The sequence below is a fragment of the Salvia splendens genome, chromosome 6 (assembly GCF_004379255.2).
Source record: "Salvia splendens isolate huo1 chromosome 6, SspV2, whole genome shotgun sequence".
In the NCBI taxonomy this organism is placed as follows: Eukaryota; Viridiplantae; Streptophyta; class Magnoliopsida; order Lamiales; family Lamiaceae; genus Salvia; species Salvia splendens.
Window position 1 is genome coordinate 35,552,224 of NC_056037.1, and position 12,961 is coordinate 35,565,184.

The window sequence follows — 12,961 nt, forward strand, 5'->3', positions numbered from 1 at the left end:
TGAAAGAAATAGTAATGAAAAAGCAGGTTTATTGCCACACAAAATCGATCTATCTTATCCACTGTCTACTTTTCTATTTTCTTTTTCATGATAGCTTATATAATGGATTATTAACTATACTTTTATTAGTAATAGTCTTAACACAAAACTCGTTTAACCCGTGGCCAATTATTCCGATTTAAACTTGTTTTAAATGACATATTTATACTTTTATTGATAATTTATATTGTTTGGATGTGGATTATTGACTCATCAGATCGTCACACAAGAGTCCGTAATTAATTTAGAATATTGTGAGTGCTATAAAATTGATTAGTGATCACATAGTGTATTTAATAGTAATAAATTGTATGATTACTATTTAAGATAGTATTTTATCCCTGTACTGCCATATTGGAGAAATAGGAATTAGAAAGCATCAACATTTATTTTGGATGGTCTTGAGTCTTAACTTCATAAATTATGAAACTCAATGAATGATGTAGTGGTATAGAACAAAAAATAAATCCGCCCAAAAAATAGTCTCATTTGTGGATGACACGAGTTTTAATGAGAAATTGGTAAAGTAAGAGAGAGCGAGGGAGAAAAAACACGTAAAGAAAAAGTAGATAAAAGTATGAGAGAGGTGAGAAAAAGTGAAAAAAATATGAGAGAGAAACTTTCCATTTTAAGAAATGAGACTATTTTTTGTAAATATCCAAGGACAAAATAGGATTATTTTTTGTGATGGAGAGAGTATGAAATGATGATATAGTATCACTTCTAGTTACAGAAAAAACTCAAAGAATGATTATAGACTTTATAGTAATTATTTACAGGGTAAAATATGATACGATATAGAAGAAAATATGGTAGATTGATAATGTCTGAGGTGGCTAAAAGTTCCGGGTTTGAGTATATTTCAGCACGACTTTTAAATTTATATTCATGTGTTCACTAAAAAAACATCAACGGCCCAAGTGTTTTGCTGTTTGCACATTCTTCGTTCCCATTTCAACATGTACAGTCATTACACACTTTATTCTTCATTTCAAATTTGTATAAAAACAATAACAATAACTTCGTTTTAGAGTTTTGGTACTATGTTTTCACAACTTGTTGTTGTGTAAAAATCAACCTCATTGGCAATTCCAACGATTTAACATGAATATGGCAGTTTCCGTAGCTTGTCACAACCAAGAAATTCAAGTGTATTTCCGTAGTTTAATACTAGCAGTACAGTACTAGTACCACAACTATTAAATTGCACTATTCACAACTTCAACCTATTTTACTCGTAAAATAGAATGCGTTGAACAATTAAAACAAGAAAAATTCATTGTTCAGTCGAAAAAAGAAAATTACAAATCCGAAAAAAAAGAAAATTACAAATCCTAGAAAAAATAATTACAAGTCCTAGAAAATAAAATAAAATGAAAAAAACCACTTCATTTGGGCGCGAAGGTAGGCGATCATATCATGGTGCAACTTGAGTTCGAACTCTGACATTTTCGAGGTATCCCTCGATGTCAACTCTGTCAGGTGGCCCATCCACAACGTAATGCTCATATCCGACATAGAGTCACCCCTGGACTAGGCGTCGCATTTGGGTTGGGCGACGGCGGCACGTACCAATTGTTGGCGTTGACGAACTCGTTCATCTGTCGTTCGTTGCTGTTAAACCACTCCATAAAAGCCGGAAATATTGAAATACAAGAGGATTGAAATGGAGAAAGTGTGGAAGAATGGTGCACAACTTGAGTATAAATAGGCAAAAAAATGAAAAATAAAAAGAAATAAAAAAAGGAGGGGACTTGCGGCCTGACCCGCAAGACATCCAACGCCGGGCCGGGACTCTGGAACTGTGTCACGGGCACGACTAACGTCGGGCCGGACCGAACCCCGGGCGCGGCCTTGGGATGCAACTGCGTCACCAGGACCGTCCCAGGCTAGAAATTGAAGTGATTTAACGCGGTGGGCCGCGGGCCAGGACCCAAGTGCTGTCCAGCCCGCATCATTGTGAATGGCCTTAATGAATTTAATTGTGTCTTTAGAACAAAGGACAACAAATGAACGTACTAAATCATTGCCTATATGAGAATATCACAGAAGTAGTAGTATTTTTTGTTACACTACCACAATTTTAGAATACAAGTAATCATTTCTGTAAAGTAAAACAATTATTTCACCAAAATCATACTCCTACAATATTGTTGCATTTGACAATTTGAACAAAACATGATAGTCTTATCTTGGAGTAAAATAATTTGTGCAGATACGGATGTAATAAATATTCCCTATCAACTCTGGCAATATACTACTCACCCATCCCCTACTCCTTTCATTAATTTCCACCACCCATTTTTTTTAGGTTTATAAAATTATGTCTCACACTCACATTATGTGGAGTGGCATGAGACTAATTTTATCCTGATCTCGTAAATTCATGTCAGAGAGATTTATACTAGCAATTTGTTCTGCAAAACATAAAATAATTATAAAAACTCAAATGTAGAAAAATAGTCCCCTATGCTAAAGTCTTTAACATTTTGTGCAGGTATCTCCCATCCCTTTGTTCCGTTTTAAAAGGACTAACTTGCATATCATCATTCATAAGTCCGTGTTGGTAGATTAGACATGGATGTATCTTATCAATATTGTTCGATTGAATTATTCGTCCCAATATCTACTATCAAGATAAGATTAGTCATAGGTCACGGAATTTGGCCTTCTCCTTAATTTCCACCAACTCCAATGTCGATTAATCTCGTGTCAAATTTAATCTTGAGTAACCGAATATCTTGAGCGTATTAATTAACAACTGAGCGCCTCGTATTTTACTGGGATCGGATGATTGAACCGCGTGTGAGAAAGCGAATTCCCGACATCCCGACAAAACACTCCTTGAAACGATGCTGCAGCCGTATTCCCTTCCGTCGCGTTTTTTCGTTGCTTCTCCACCGCCTCATCCTCCAAAATCGCCGCCATTAAACTAGAATAACCCCTCTGAATCATTCTGTGCAACACCAACGCCGACATTTTCGCGCCATCCCTCACCGAATCGACATCCTTCTCATCCGCGAATTCGCATTTGTGCATGAAATTCCACGATTGATCGGGCTTGTGTCTCAGCATCAGCAGCAAATGAGCTCTTTCCAGTTCCGACCTAGAGCAACCTCGCCTCAACCCGATCAGCGCGTGATAGTCTATGTCTCCGGTTTCACCTGAGGCGAGACGCTGCTTCAGCTGCTGGATTTTCGCAGCCACCGAGCACAATTTGCCCGGAATTTCCCGGTATTGGACCTTCTGCCGCTTCCAAACAGGCCCTGGATTTTTCCGGTCGCGCTGAATCGAATTGTAGAGTAATTTTAAATGCTCGAGATCGTGGAGGCAATCGTGGAAGCACCTGATCGATTCGAACAATGTAGCTCGGATGGCGAGCGCGTTGATGCAGGATGTGTCCAGCGCTAGGGCTCTGTTGCAGTCGCCGATTGCCTCTGCGATTCGGCCGGCGGATCTGAAGGCGGAGGCGCGGTGGACGTAGCACTCCGCCAGGAACCCCTGCGGCGCGCCGCGGCGGCCGTCGAGGATCTTCGCGAAGTGCCTGACGGCTTCGGCGTAGAGTCCGGCGTCGAGTGCGGCTACCGCGGCCGTTTTGCGGCGGATGAGGAGCTTGGTGTGGCAGAGGAGGCGCGAGATGATCTCGAATTCGGTCTTCGGAGGCCTTTTCGGCTCGTGATTCTCGCCGGATAAGGAATGATTGATGGAAGAGAAGATGTCGTCGGTGAGAGAATTGCTCCGGCGGCGGAATGCGGCGGTTGCGAGGCGTTTTCCGGTTTGGAGGAGCACCAATGCATCCTCCATTAAACCTAGGTGGCAGCACGCTTGACCTAACACCGAGTACCTGTTCGATGAAATGCGTCATTGGTTTGGTGAGATTTCATTAATTTGAACTGATATTACTCCGATTCTTGAAATAAACACAAAATCGAATCATAATTTCATCTCAATTCATACCTCCATTGGCCAGCTTCCTCGACATTCTTAAACAAACCGGAAATAACTTTCTTCTTCAAATCGGAGACAGAGAAGCATGTACACGCCGGCTCGGATCCGCCGCCGGAGGAAAGGAGCGAGGCTCCCTCCCTAGAGAGGTGAGCCGAAGAGCTATTGGATGAACCGGTAGTCGACGCGTCGTCGGGGATATCTATTTTCAGACTCGGAATGTAGTCGTGAAGCATGTCCACCACCTCCTTAAACCGGCGGAGGTAGAGCAAGCTCCGCGCCTTCATTTCGAGCGCCACCTCCATGCTCGGCGCCATCGCCAGCGCCGCATCGAGGAGGCGGAGCGCCGCAGCGATCTCGCTCTGCTCCTTCGTCGCGATCAACATCCTCGCTTCCCTCAGGTATCTCTCCACCATCTGCATTATATTCCGCTGAATCAAACACTGTATTTGCGCAAAAACAAGGAGAAGTCAAGCGAGGAGAATACCTTTCGATTAGTGAGCCACCAGTGTTTCTTCTCGGCGGCGGAGGGAGATGGAATTGCTACCGCCATTGGTGGATTGGAAGAATTAACGGTGACGTGATGATTTTGCTCCGTCCTTGGATTCGTTTTATATACGAGTGAAAATATAGTCACATTTTGATGAGGATTTACCCTCAAATGCAGAGGTTGGAACTGAAAATCTGAGGGAAATGAAGCAGAGAGAGAGAAGGGGTTTTAAACAACAAATGCCAGCTTTTTACATCACAGCTTTCATTCTTTTACTTCATCGCTGGCATCAGATTCCCTTTTGTAAATCGTTTCATAGTAGTAAAATTTTGTGTAAATCTATATTAATATAAAGTGAAGTTTGATGAAAAGTCCTTACTGCCCTTTTTGGAGGAAAAGTGGAAATATGATGTGTCTTCTATTTAAAAATAATTTTTTAAGGCAAAAATAATTGGATAAATAATAGCCCAATAAAATGCTAACTTCTTGAAAAAGTGTTAAAACACATTTAAATAATGCACTACCATTATATTTTTTTTATACTTAAGTTATTAAATTTATATATTAATTAGCCTTATATTTGAGTTAAATTGGAATTGTGCTAGAGAGTTTAGTTTGCTTTCCATTTATTTAGGTTAAAATTGAGATTTAATCATTTATTGCAATACTTTTTCTCCTAATTAATTCACAAACTAAACGACAACACATATATGTAATGCTTACAATTTCCATCCTATATTTACTCAATTAAAGTTTTTAGTTCTTATTAAACAATACTACTAAGTTTATAGATTAAACTAAGGAATAAGATGATATTATATATATTTAAAATTAAATCTAACTTAGTATAACTTCTTAATATAAAGAGTAGTGTAAATTCTCATGTTATTCAAAACAAACAAGATGCATAAAATATTATCGTTATTTTAAGTGATAGTAGTAATTTACTTTTTATACATATATGTGGCGGGAAGTAAGAAATTTATTCTTTCCAATATAAAAAATTCATTTAGTCTTTGAAAATGTTTATCAAGTTATGCTATGGTCTGAAATTAAAAGAAATAAATAAACAGTCAACTAAAATGTGATTATTGGATAATACAAATTTTCTAACTTGACTTCTCAAAGAAGTTTTAAATTTATATGATTTAAATTATTCATATATTTAATGTGGATATGCTTAATATTCCATATATTTTTTTCAAATTAATTTTTTATAAATTAAGCTATTAAATTTATATATTAATTTACCTTTTATTTGGATTAATGACTTGCATAGCACTTTCAATAAATATCTTTACTCACACATATTTTTTTTATTTATATATTTTATTCTAATTAATTCATACTCTTTGATCATTAGTCACACATCTTGTTTTTGTCATTAATTTTATTATTTTTACTTCACTTAGATTATAAATTAAAATTGCATAAATGTTTCATTCACTGGAGAGTAGTAAATTCTTCATTTTGAGTGAGATAAGATAAGTACATTTCTGTTTTTTTAAATCTCCATATTGCTTTCAATTCTTATTTTCTATATATTTATTATATTTTATATTCATTATTTGAAACTCTTATGTCCCGTGCATAGCTCGGGTGTTAATACTAGTACAACTAATCTAGCAGCCGAAAATCATTGTGAACTATATAAAAAAACAGTAAATCTATGTGACCAAATTTTGTGCAACTAAAAACTGATTTATTTGAGAAAAAATGATTATTTATGCATTTAATTAAAATATAAAATGACATCCTTAAATTTAAAATTTTAAACTACTAATATTACAAGGATGTGACTAGGATTTTCATCATTAATAATGAGTCAAATCCAAAGTTGCTAATTTTCAATGTTGCAAGACTGAATTAGTAAACTAATAATGACTTTAACTCGTCAAAGGAAAGGCATGTAAATCTGATTATTATGATTATCATCCATTTTTTAAAATTTCAAGATTTTGATAACTTTTCACTAATTTTACCAGACATGTCGCACTCTTCTTTCTACAATAAATAGAAAGAATATAATTGAAAGAATACAATTTGAAATATATTAAAATTAATCTGGAAAATATGTTTAATAACAACTCGTACAAGTAAAGTAAATGAGAATTGGATATGAATTATTAATCATTAAAGTCTAATTAACTTAATGCACTTCATATAATCAATAATACGCTTGGTCTATGGAGTACTATTTATGTCAATTAATGAAAATATCTAATATTTTACTCGATAGTATTAGATTTACAAAATTAAGCCATCTTGTATTAATGTAATATTTACACAAGATGAAAGCTTAATCCCCAATAATTAACCCCCAGATCTAGTGGATTAACAGATAATATTAATTGAATCGCAGAATTCTGAAATCAACAATTAATTCTATGATTATATGTATGATCCAATTTCAAATTTTCCAATCCTATCCACGTTAAAAGATCCAAAATCCACTCGAAATGTAGATAAAAATAAATTATTGATTTTACCGCATAGTAGCTATATTTCTGTTCTTTGGATAAATAAATAAGTTATAGTTAGTTGGTAAAAGAATTGAATATTATGTGGGGCAATTTAATGTACTGTTTCAATTTCTTAGATGAATAAATAATTTATACGCATTAGTTAAATAAATAAATAATTTAAACTCCGATAGGTAAAAGAATTGAATTTATGTGATGCAAGTTAATGTGTTGTTGCAATTATTTGGACCCCGCCCATTAAAATGTCTCTGCGCTATGTGAGCGCTTTTTAATGCTTGAGAGTAGCATAGTAGTAGTAGTATATTATTAATGTGATGGTTATAGAAGTATATACATGGAATATATTTTATAATTATGCATAGCAAGTTACGGTATATTGATATTAGAATATATTGAGTGATTTATATTAAACTCAAATCCATTTTAATATAAATATTTATTCTTTCTTTTTCTAAAGAATATGCACTCTGGGCTCGGCACGAGTTTTAATGCAAAATTGAAAAAGTAAGAGAGATGTAGAGAGAAAAAATAATTAAAGTATTGTTAGTGAAGAATGAGTCTCACCTCATTAGAGTGAAAAAAGTTTCTAAAATTGAAAAGTGCATATTATTGTGGAAATGAAGGAGTATTAAATATTAGTGATTTTACTTCAATCATTTACACTGATTTGAGTTTGTTCTAGTATAAACCTAAGTATAAGTATATTTTTTACTCAAAAATTCAAAGTGCGATTGATTTTGGAGTACCATTCTCTTTTCTGTTTTAGGTCTTAGTGTATTATTGAAGATGGTCTTATATTCTCCATCCTTATGCCATTAATTGGTTGTGATTGACTTGACTTGGATTTTGAAAAATGAAATAGAAAGTAGTAGAAAAAATTACTGGAAAATGAGTCATATTTTTATATTCCATATTATTAGTTTTATAATAAAATGTGAGTGAAATAAGTTAATGAAATTTGAGATTCATTACTAGAAGTAATTATTTGCGGACGAACGAAATGATAAAATGAGATGATTAACAACTAATGAATGTCCACTAATATGTGTCAATTTTTATCTGACACGAATTTTTAAAAATATAATGTAAATTGAGTGGTAAAAAAATTGTGCCCTACTTTTTAGTTTTTATATGTAAAATATAAGTGAAAAAAGTTAATAGATTGTGAAGTTCATACTAAAAATAACATAAATGAAATGAAATAGGAGTAATTAATAAGTAGGAGATGTATTAAAAAAATAGACACATAATAAAAGATGGAGATGGAAGAAGTATGACATATTGCCATCTTGGAACCAAAACAGGAATTGTTCAAGGTTCGTTTGATGATATGGGAATGAGTTGGTATTTGCAAAAGGAAACGTTGTCACATGATTACAAATTATTTTATATGCAATTAACCCAATTTTTTTTAAAACTACTATATTTCAAACTCACATTTAAGGAATTTTTAATGTGATTTCGCAAAGAATGCACATGCACGCACCAATTCCCCATTTGTTAAGAATAAATTCTCTTCAACAAATAAGAATGATTAATGAATTAGTCAAATAAAAAAATACTAATCAATTTATATTTAATTGCGAGCTCACGAGTCAATTTTTTTTATCCACCAACTAATGCTCTATGACATGATCCTTATTTAGGGGAGAATACCATTATAAAATTGTAATTTTAATTGAAAATTCCCTTAACAAGATAATTGAATGGAGTACAATAAAATTCCCATTCTCTAGACATGTTGGTGCACGAGGAGGCAAATTAAGTATGTGAACTAATAAATATTCTCATTTATTTAAATATATTCTTTCTATCATTACATGCAGTACTATACTAGTTAAAAACTTCCAATTAAAATATTCATTTTTTATGGTGATTTCGTAGCTATTAATGTTTCGTTGCAATATGGTGCGGCAAAATCAGTAGCTAATAAGTTAGAAACAATAACGATTGAGGCCATAAAATTAGAAATAGATAAGAATTTCCTACAAATGAATTTTAATAAGTGAGAAACTTTGGTGGGAAGGAATGATGGATCACGGGCTGGGCTGCAAAGTCAACAATATTTTTGGAATATTCTCACAAAATCAACAATACTGCTTAATATGGGGTGAATTGAAATTTGGGTCACGAATATAGACAATAGTCAATATACTCTGGCCTCAAATATAAAAAATAATACTAGTAGGAGTGATAATTTAATGTGCAATAAATAGGGTACAAATTTATCTTTAGCATTTTAAATTAATAATTCCGAATAATTTATAGGGAGTATTTATTTTAATGAATCAGTTTTTATTGAGTCCCGAACCTGAATAAAGCTCTTGTAACTCGAATTTTTTACACTCATTATCGTAAAATTTATAATATATAGTTTTTGCAGTGCAGTTTAAGTTAATTAGGAATTTAGGAGTACAAATTTAGAAAAGTTAAAGAGGGAACTGGAATAAATATAAATAATAAATTTATGAAGCCACATTATGACTAATCATGAATCGATATATTTACAATTTTCTATTCAATTTTAATTAATTTTATCACATTGTCCCTGTAGTGATAAAATGCAGGTTTATTAAAATTATAATATAATAATTAATGTATAACTTTAATTTAAATTTTGAAAAATAAGAGAGAATCGAAAAAATGAGGCTAATGGAAATATAAAAAACGAAAATGAGATGGCTAATACTACTATATAAGTTATTTTAAGAATCCACTATCTATAATAAATATTTATATATACTAATATAATGAATTAATATACTAAATTGTGGGTGGCCTCATTTATATTTTATCGTTTATACTACAAATCATTGTCGGTACAAATTACAATAGTTGTTAAATGACATTTTTTATAGTGTCCATCACATGTAGTATTAATCGTGAAAATTATTAGCACGGCCTTTAATTTTATGTTCATTTAACAATAAAAAAAATCATGTAAAAACCATATATTATTCCACAACGGTTGCAAATTGAAAGATTTAAGTTATTGTTTGTTGTATAAATAGGTGAGCAAGTAGAAAAGTAAAAACATATTTGCGCTTGGGGCAATGATACAATTAGCAAGGTTCCAACCGAGGCATGTCTATTGCTGGTCGAAAACTATTTCCAAATCCCCCTTTTGGTCTGGGGCTTGATTTGGGTCATTGAGAATTTTTGGAAGGGCTATTTTTTTAGGTTAAAGCCTAACATAATAAAAGTTGCAACTTTACTAATATCCATGGAAAATATTTGAAGAATCCTTATTTTTTGGAATAAATTAAAATCTAAAACTACTTTCACCCGATGACCAAGCATGAAAGGTAAAGACTCAAAGAAATAATTGCAGCAACCGAATCAAATCATGCAGAAAGATCAAAGCCTACCATAATAGTTGCAATTTTATAAATGAGCTAACTCTCTCCCCAAAGAAATTTTGGACACTAACATTAAATCATTTCATCAACAATGAAAATATGATTTTTTTAATGTATACCTAGGTTTGTTTTAAAATAACAACACCTCTTAAAGTGACACCATCACAATTCCTAGCCAATCATTTGTACACTTGGACGAATAATCAGCCGCCACGTGGCAATAAAAAAAAACACTCAAGGACAAATTTTCTCGGGCTGCAATATCCAATACGGTATACTGCAATTTTTGCCCGACTGCAATATCCAATATGGTAGACAGCAATCTATAGATTGCAGTGTAGCGTTTATAATATTGCAGGATACGTGATGTCACAGTGTCACTTTAAAATGTGTTGTCATTTTAACACATCCCTGTATAGCTATACTTTATATCCATTTAAAATGTATTCCTATTAATTTATTATCGGGATAATCTAATATGGAGTACCATTTAATACAATATATAAATATCCTAAAATAAACTTTTGTGTGGTGGCCTCGTTCATATTTTAATGTATATATCAATTATAGTTGTTAAATGACATCGTTAAATAATGTATCACATGTGCTAACCGTATATTATCCCACATCGGTATAGTTTGAAATATTAAGTGTTATTGTTGTATAAATAGGTGAGCAACTAATAATAATAGTTTGATCAAGGCTTGACTTTGGCCATTGAGAATTTCTGGAGAAGCTCCTTTTTTGGGAAAAGTCCTAAAATATAGTTGTAATTTACTATTATCAAAAGAATGTGTATGTGAAATTTGATAATTTTTGATAAATCAATAATTCAAACTACTTCGTGTGGTGCATCCCAATTTTAGACGTCCCAATTCTGTATAACTTAGGCCACCCATATGGACCATGAGAGTTTCAAATGTTAATGTCGAATTTTCGAAATCATCCATCCAATTGAGAAAACTAAGAGACTGGATTTATAGAAAAATATGCTCTGTTGATTAAACGGAAATTGCATATGGTTGATGCTTGGGGAGAATGAGGTCTTTTTCAAGGATTTGTTGCAACTTTGAAATCCCAAATTTTAGCTCATTTTAGAAATATCATTCACAAATATGTAGGTCATTATAATCTGTAATGTAAAGTAGAAATTTAATGAGAGATTTAACTCAATTTTATGTGGTACAATTAATGACATGCGCAAACTAAATACTATTATCCCACATTGTTTAATATATTCAAAAATTTAGAGTGTGTTGAATAAAAGGGTGAGTAAGTAGTATTCTCCAAACATCTTTGCGCTTGGGGCAATGACGCAACTAGTGAGGTTCTAACTGAGGCGCGTCTATTGCTGGTTGAAAACTATTTCCAAACCCCCTCTTCGGCCCTAGCTTGACTTGGGCCGTCGAGAATTTTTGGAAGGGCTCCCATTTATAGGAAAAGCCCTACAATATAGTTATAAATTTACTACTATCCAAATAAATACAACTATGTTAAGTTGATCATTTTCGATAAATTAATAACTGAAACTACATATAAGTGGTGAGTGGAAAAAATATAGTAGTAGTAGTACTCCCCCAGTTTCTTCATAGTTGAGACAAAAATTTTCGGCACGGAGTTTAAGAAAGAGATGTTGAATGTGTTAAATAAATAGATAAAAAAGTAAGAGAGGGGAAAAAGTAGAGAGAATAAAGTAGCAAGTGAATAAAGTAGAGAGAATAAAGTAAGAAATCGTAAAGTAAGAAAGAGAAAAAAGTTACTATATAGAAAATGACTCAACTACGAGAGAACTTCATAAATAGAAAAATGACTCAACTATGGAGAAACAGAGGGAGTACCATTTTTGGGGTCCCAATTCAGTTTTCATATTTTGAATTATATCTTTATCTCTGAGCCACCATATGGATTATGATGAGAACTCCAAAATCCAAATATTATTGCATATTTTACAAATGGTGCAACTATCCAATTGAAAAAACATGAAACTAGATATATAAAGAAAGATGTTCTTTTGATTAAACGAAAGTTACAGAGGGTTGATGCCGGGGGAGGATGGGGTCTTTTCACGGATTGTTATTAGGGTATTCACTATGGGGAGCCCGAGGCTATAGCCGCGGGTTGGGGCGGAGGGTGGGCGGGCTATAGTGGAGAGCGCGGGCTGACACCGAAATGGGGGCGGTAGGGGGGCGGACGGGCTTCAGCCGACTCTGGGGCGAGGACGCGGCGAAATGGGGGCGGACGCGCCTATAGTGGCGGCACCGACCGCCGCGGCTATAGCCGATTTTAATTTTTTTTACATTTCAATCCACCTATAAATACACCCCACTCCATTCATTATTTTCATACCATTCAAACTCTACATCTATAAAAATTTCTCTCACTATAATTTGGGGTCGGAAATGAACAAGTTGTGGAGAGACAGCTGGAATGCTCTGATTCAACAGGTGCAACACCAGGCAGTCCAGGAGGAAGCGGCCCGTTTGGTGGAGGAGGCGGAGAATGCGGAGGATGTGATCCCTCGTGCCATTACTCATCGGCGGACAATCCCACGAGACCACGTCGGTGCGCACCATCGTCTAATGGATGATTACTTTGTGGATAACCCCCGTTATCCACCCGAGATATTCCGCCGGAGATTCAGGATG

The 12,961-nt window shown here is 33.9% G+C and overlaps 1 protein-coding gene and 2 non-coding genes across 3 annotated transcripts; 2 read left to right on the plus strand and 1 right to left on the minus strand.

Moving 5' to 3' along the window:
- Positions 1 to 2,491: 2,491 nt before the first annotated feature.
- Positions 2,492 to 4,843, minus strand: LOC121807046. Its single transcript, XM_042207228.1, has 3 exons — positions 4,472 to 4,843; positions 3,997 to 4,400; positions 2,492 to 3,883 (listed from the first exon to the last, which is right to left on the minus strand). The coding sequence occupies exons 1-3, from the start codon at positions 4,535 to 4,537 to the stop codon at positions 2,794 to 2,796; spliced, it is 1,560 nt and encodes a 519-aa protein (XP_042063162.1). The 5' UTR covers positions 4,538 to 4,843; the 3' UTR covers positions 2,492 to 2,793.
- Positions 4,844 to 9,992: 5,149 nt separating this feature from the next.
- Positions 9,993 to 10,146, plus strand: LOC121810122. The gene has a single exon (XR_006052382.1). It is a non-coding gene; the product is annotated as a U4 spliceosomal RNA (small nuclear RNA).
- A 1,462-nt stretch (positions 10,147 to 11,608) lies between these two features.
- On the plus strand, positions 11,609 to 11,761 carry LOC121810121. The gene has a single exon (XR_006052381.1). It is a non-coding gene; the product is annotated as a U4 spliceosomal RNA (small nuclear RNA).
- The last annotated feature ends 1,200 nt before the right edge of the window (positions 11,762 to 12,961 follow it).

What these genes read in the sequence shown, in the direction of transcription:
- LOC121807046 (XM_042207228.1), bottom strand. Translation starts at nt 4,537, where the DNA reads ATGGCGGTAGCAATTCCATCTCCCTCCGCCGCCGAGAAGAAACACTGG. An exon ending in GGTGGCTCACTAATCGAAAG is followed by an intron (nt 4,401 to 4,471) that starts GTATTCTCCTCG and finishes AATATAATGCAG; the next exon opens with ATGGTGGAGAGATACCTGAG. An exon ending in GAGGAAGCTGGCCAATGGAG is followed by an intron (nt 3,884 to 3,996) that starts GTATGAATTGAG and finishes TTCATCGAACAG; the next exon opens with GTACTCGGTGTTAGGTCAAG.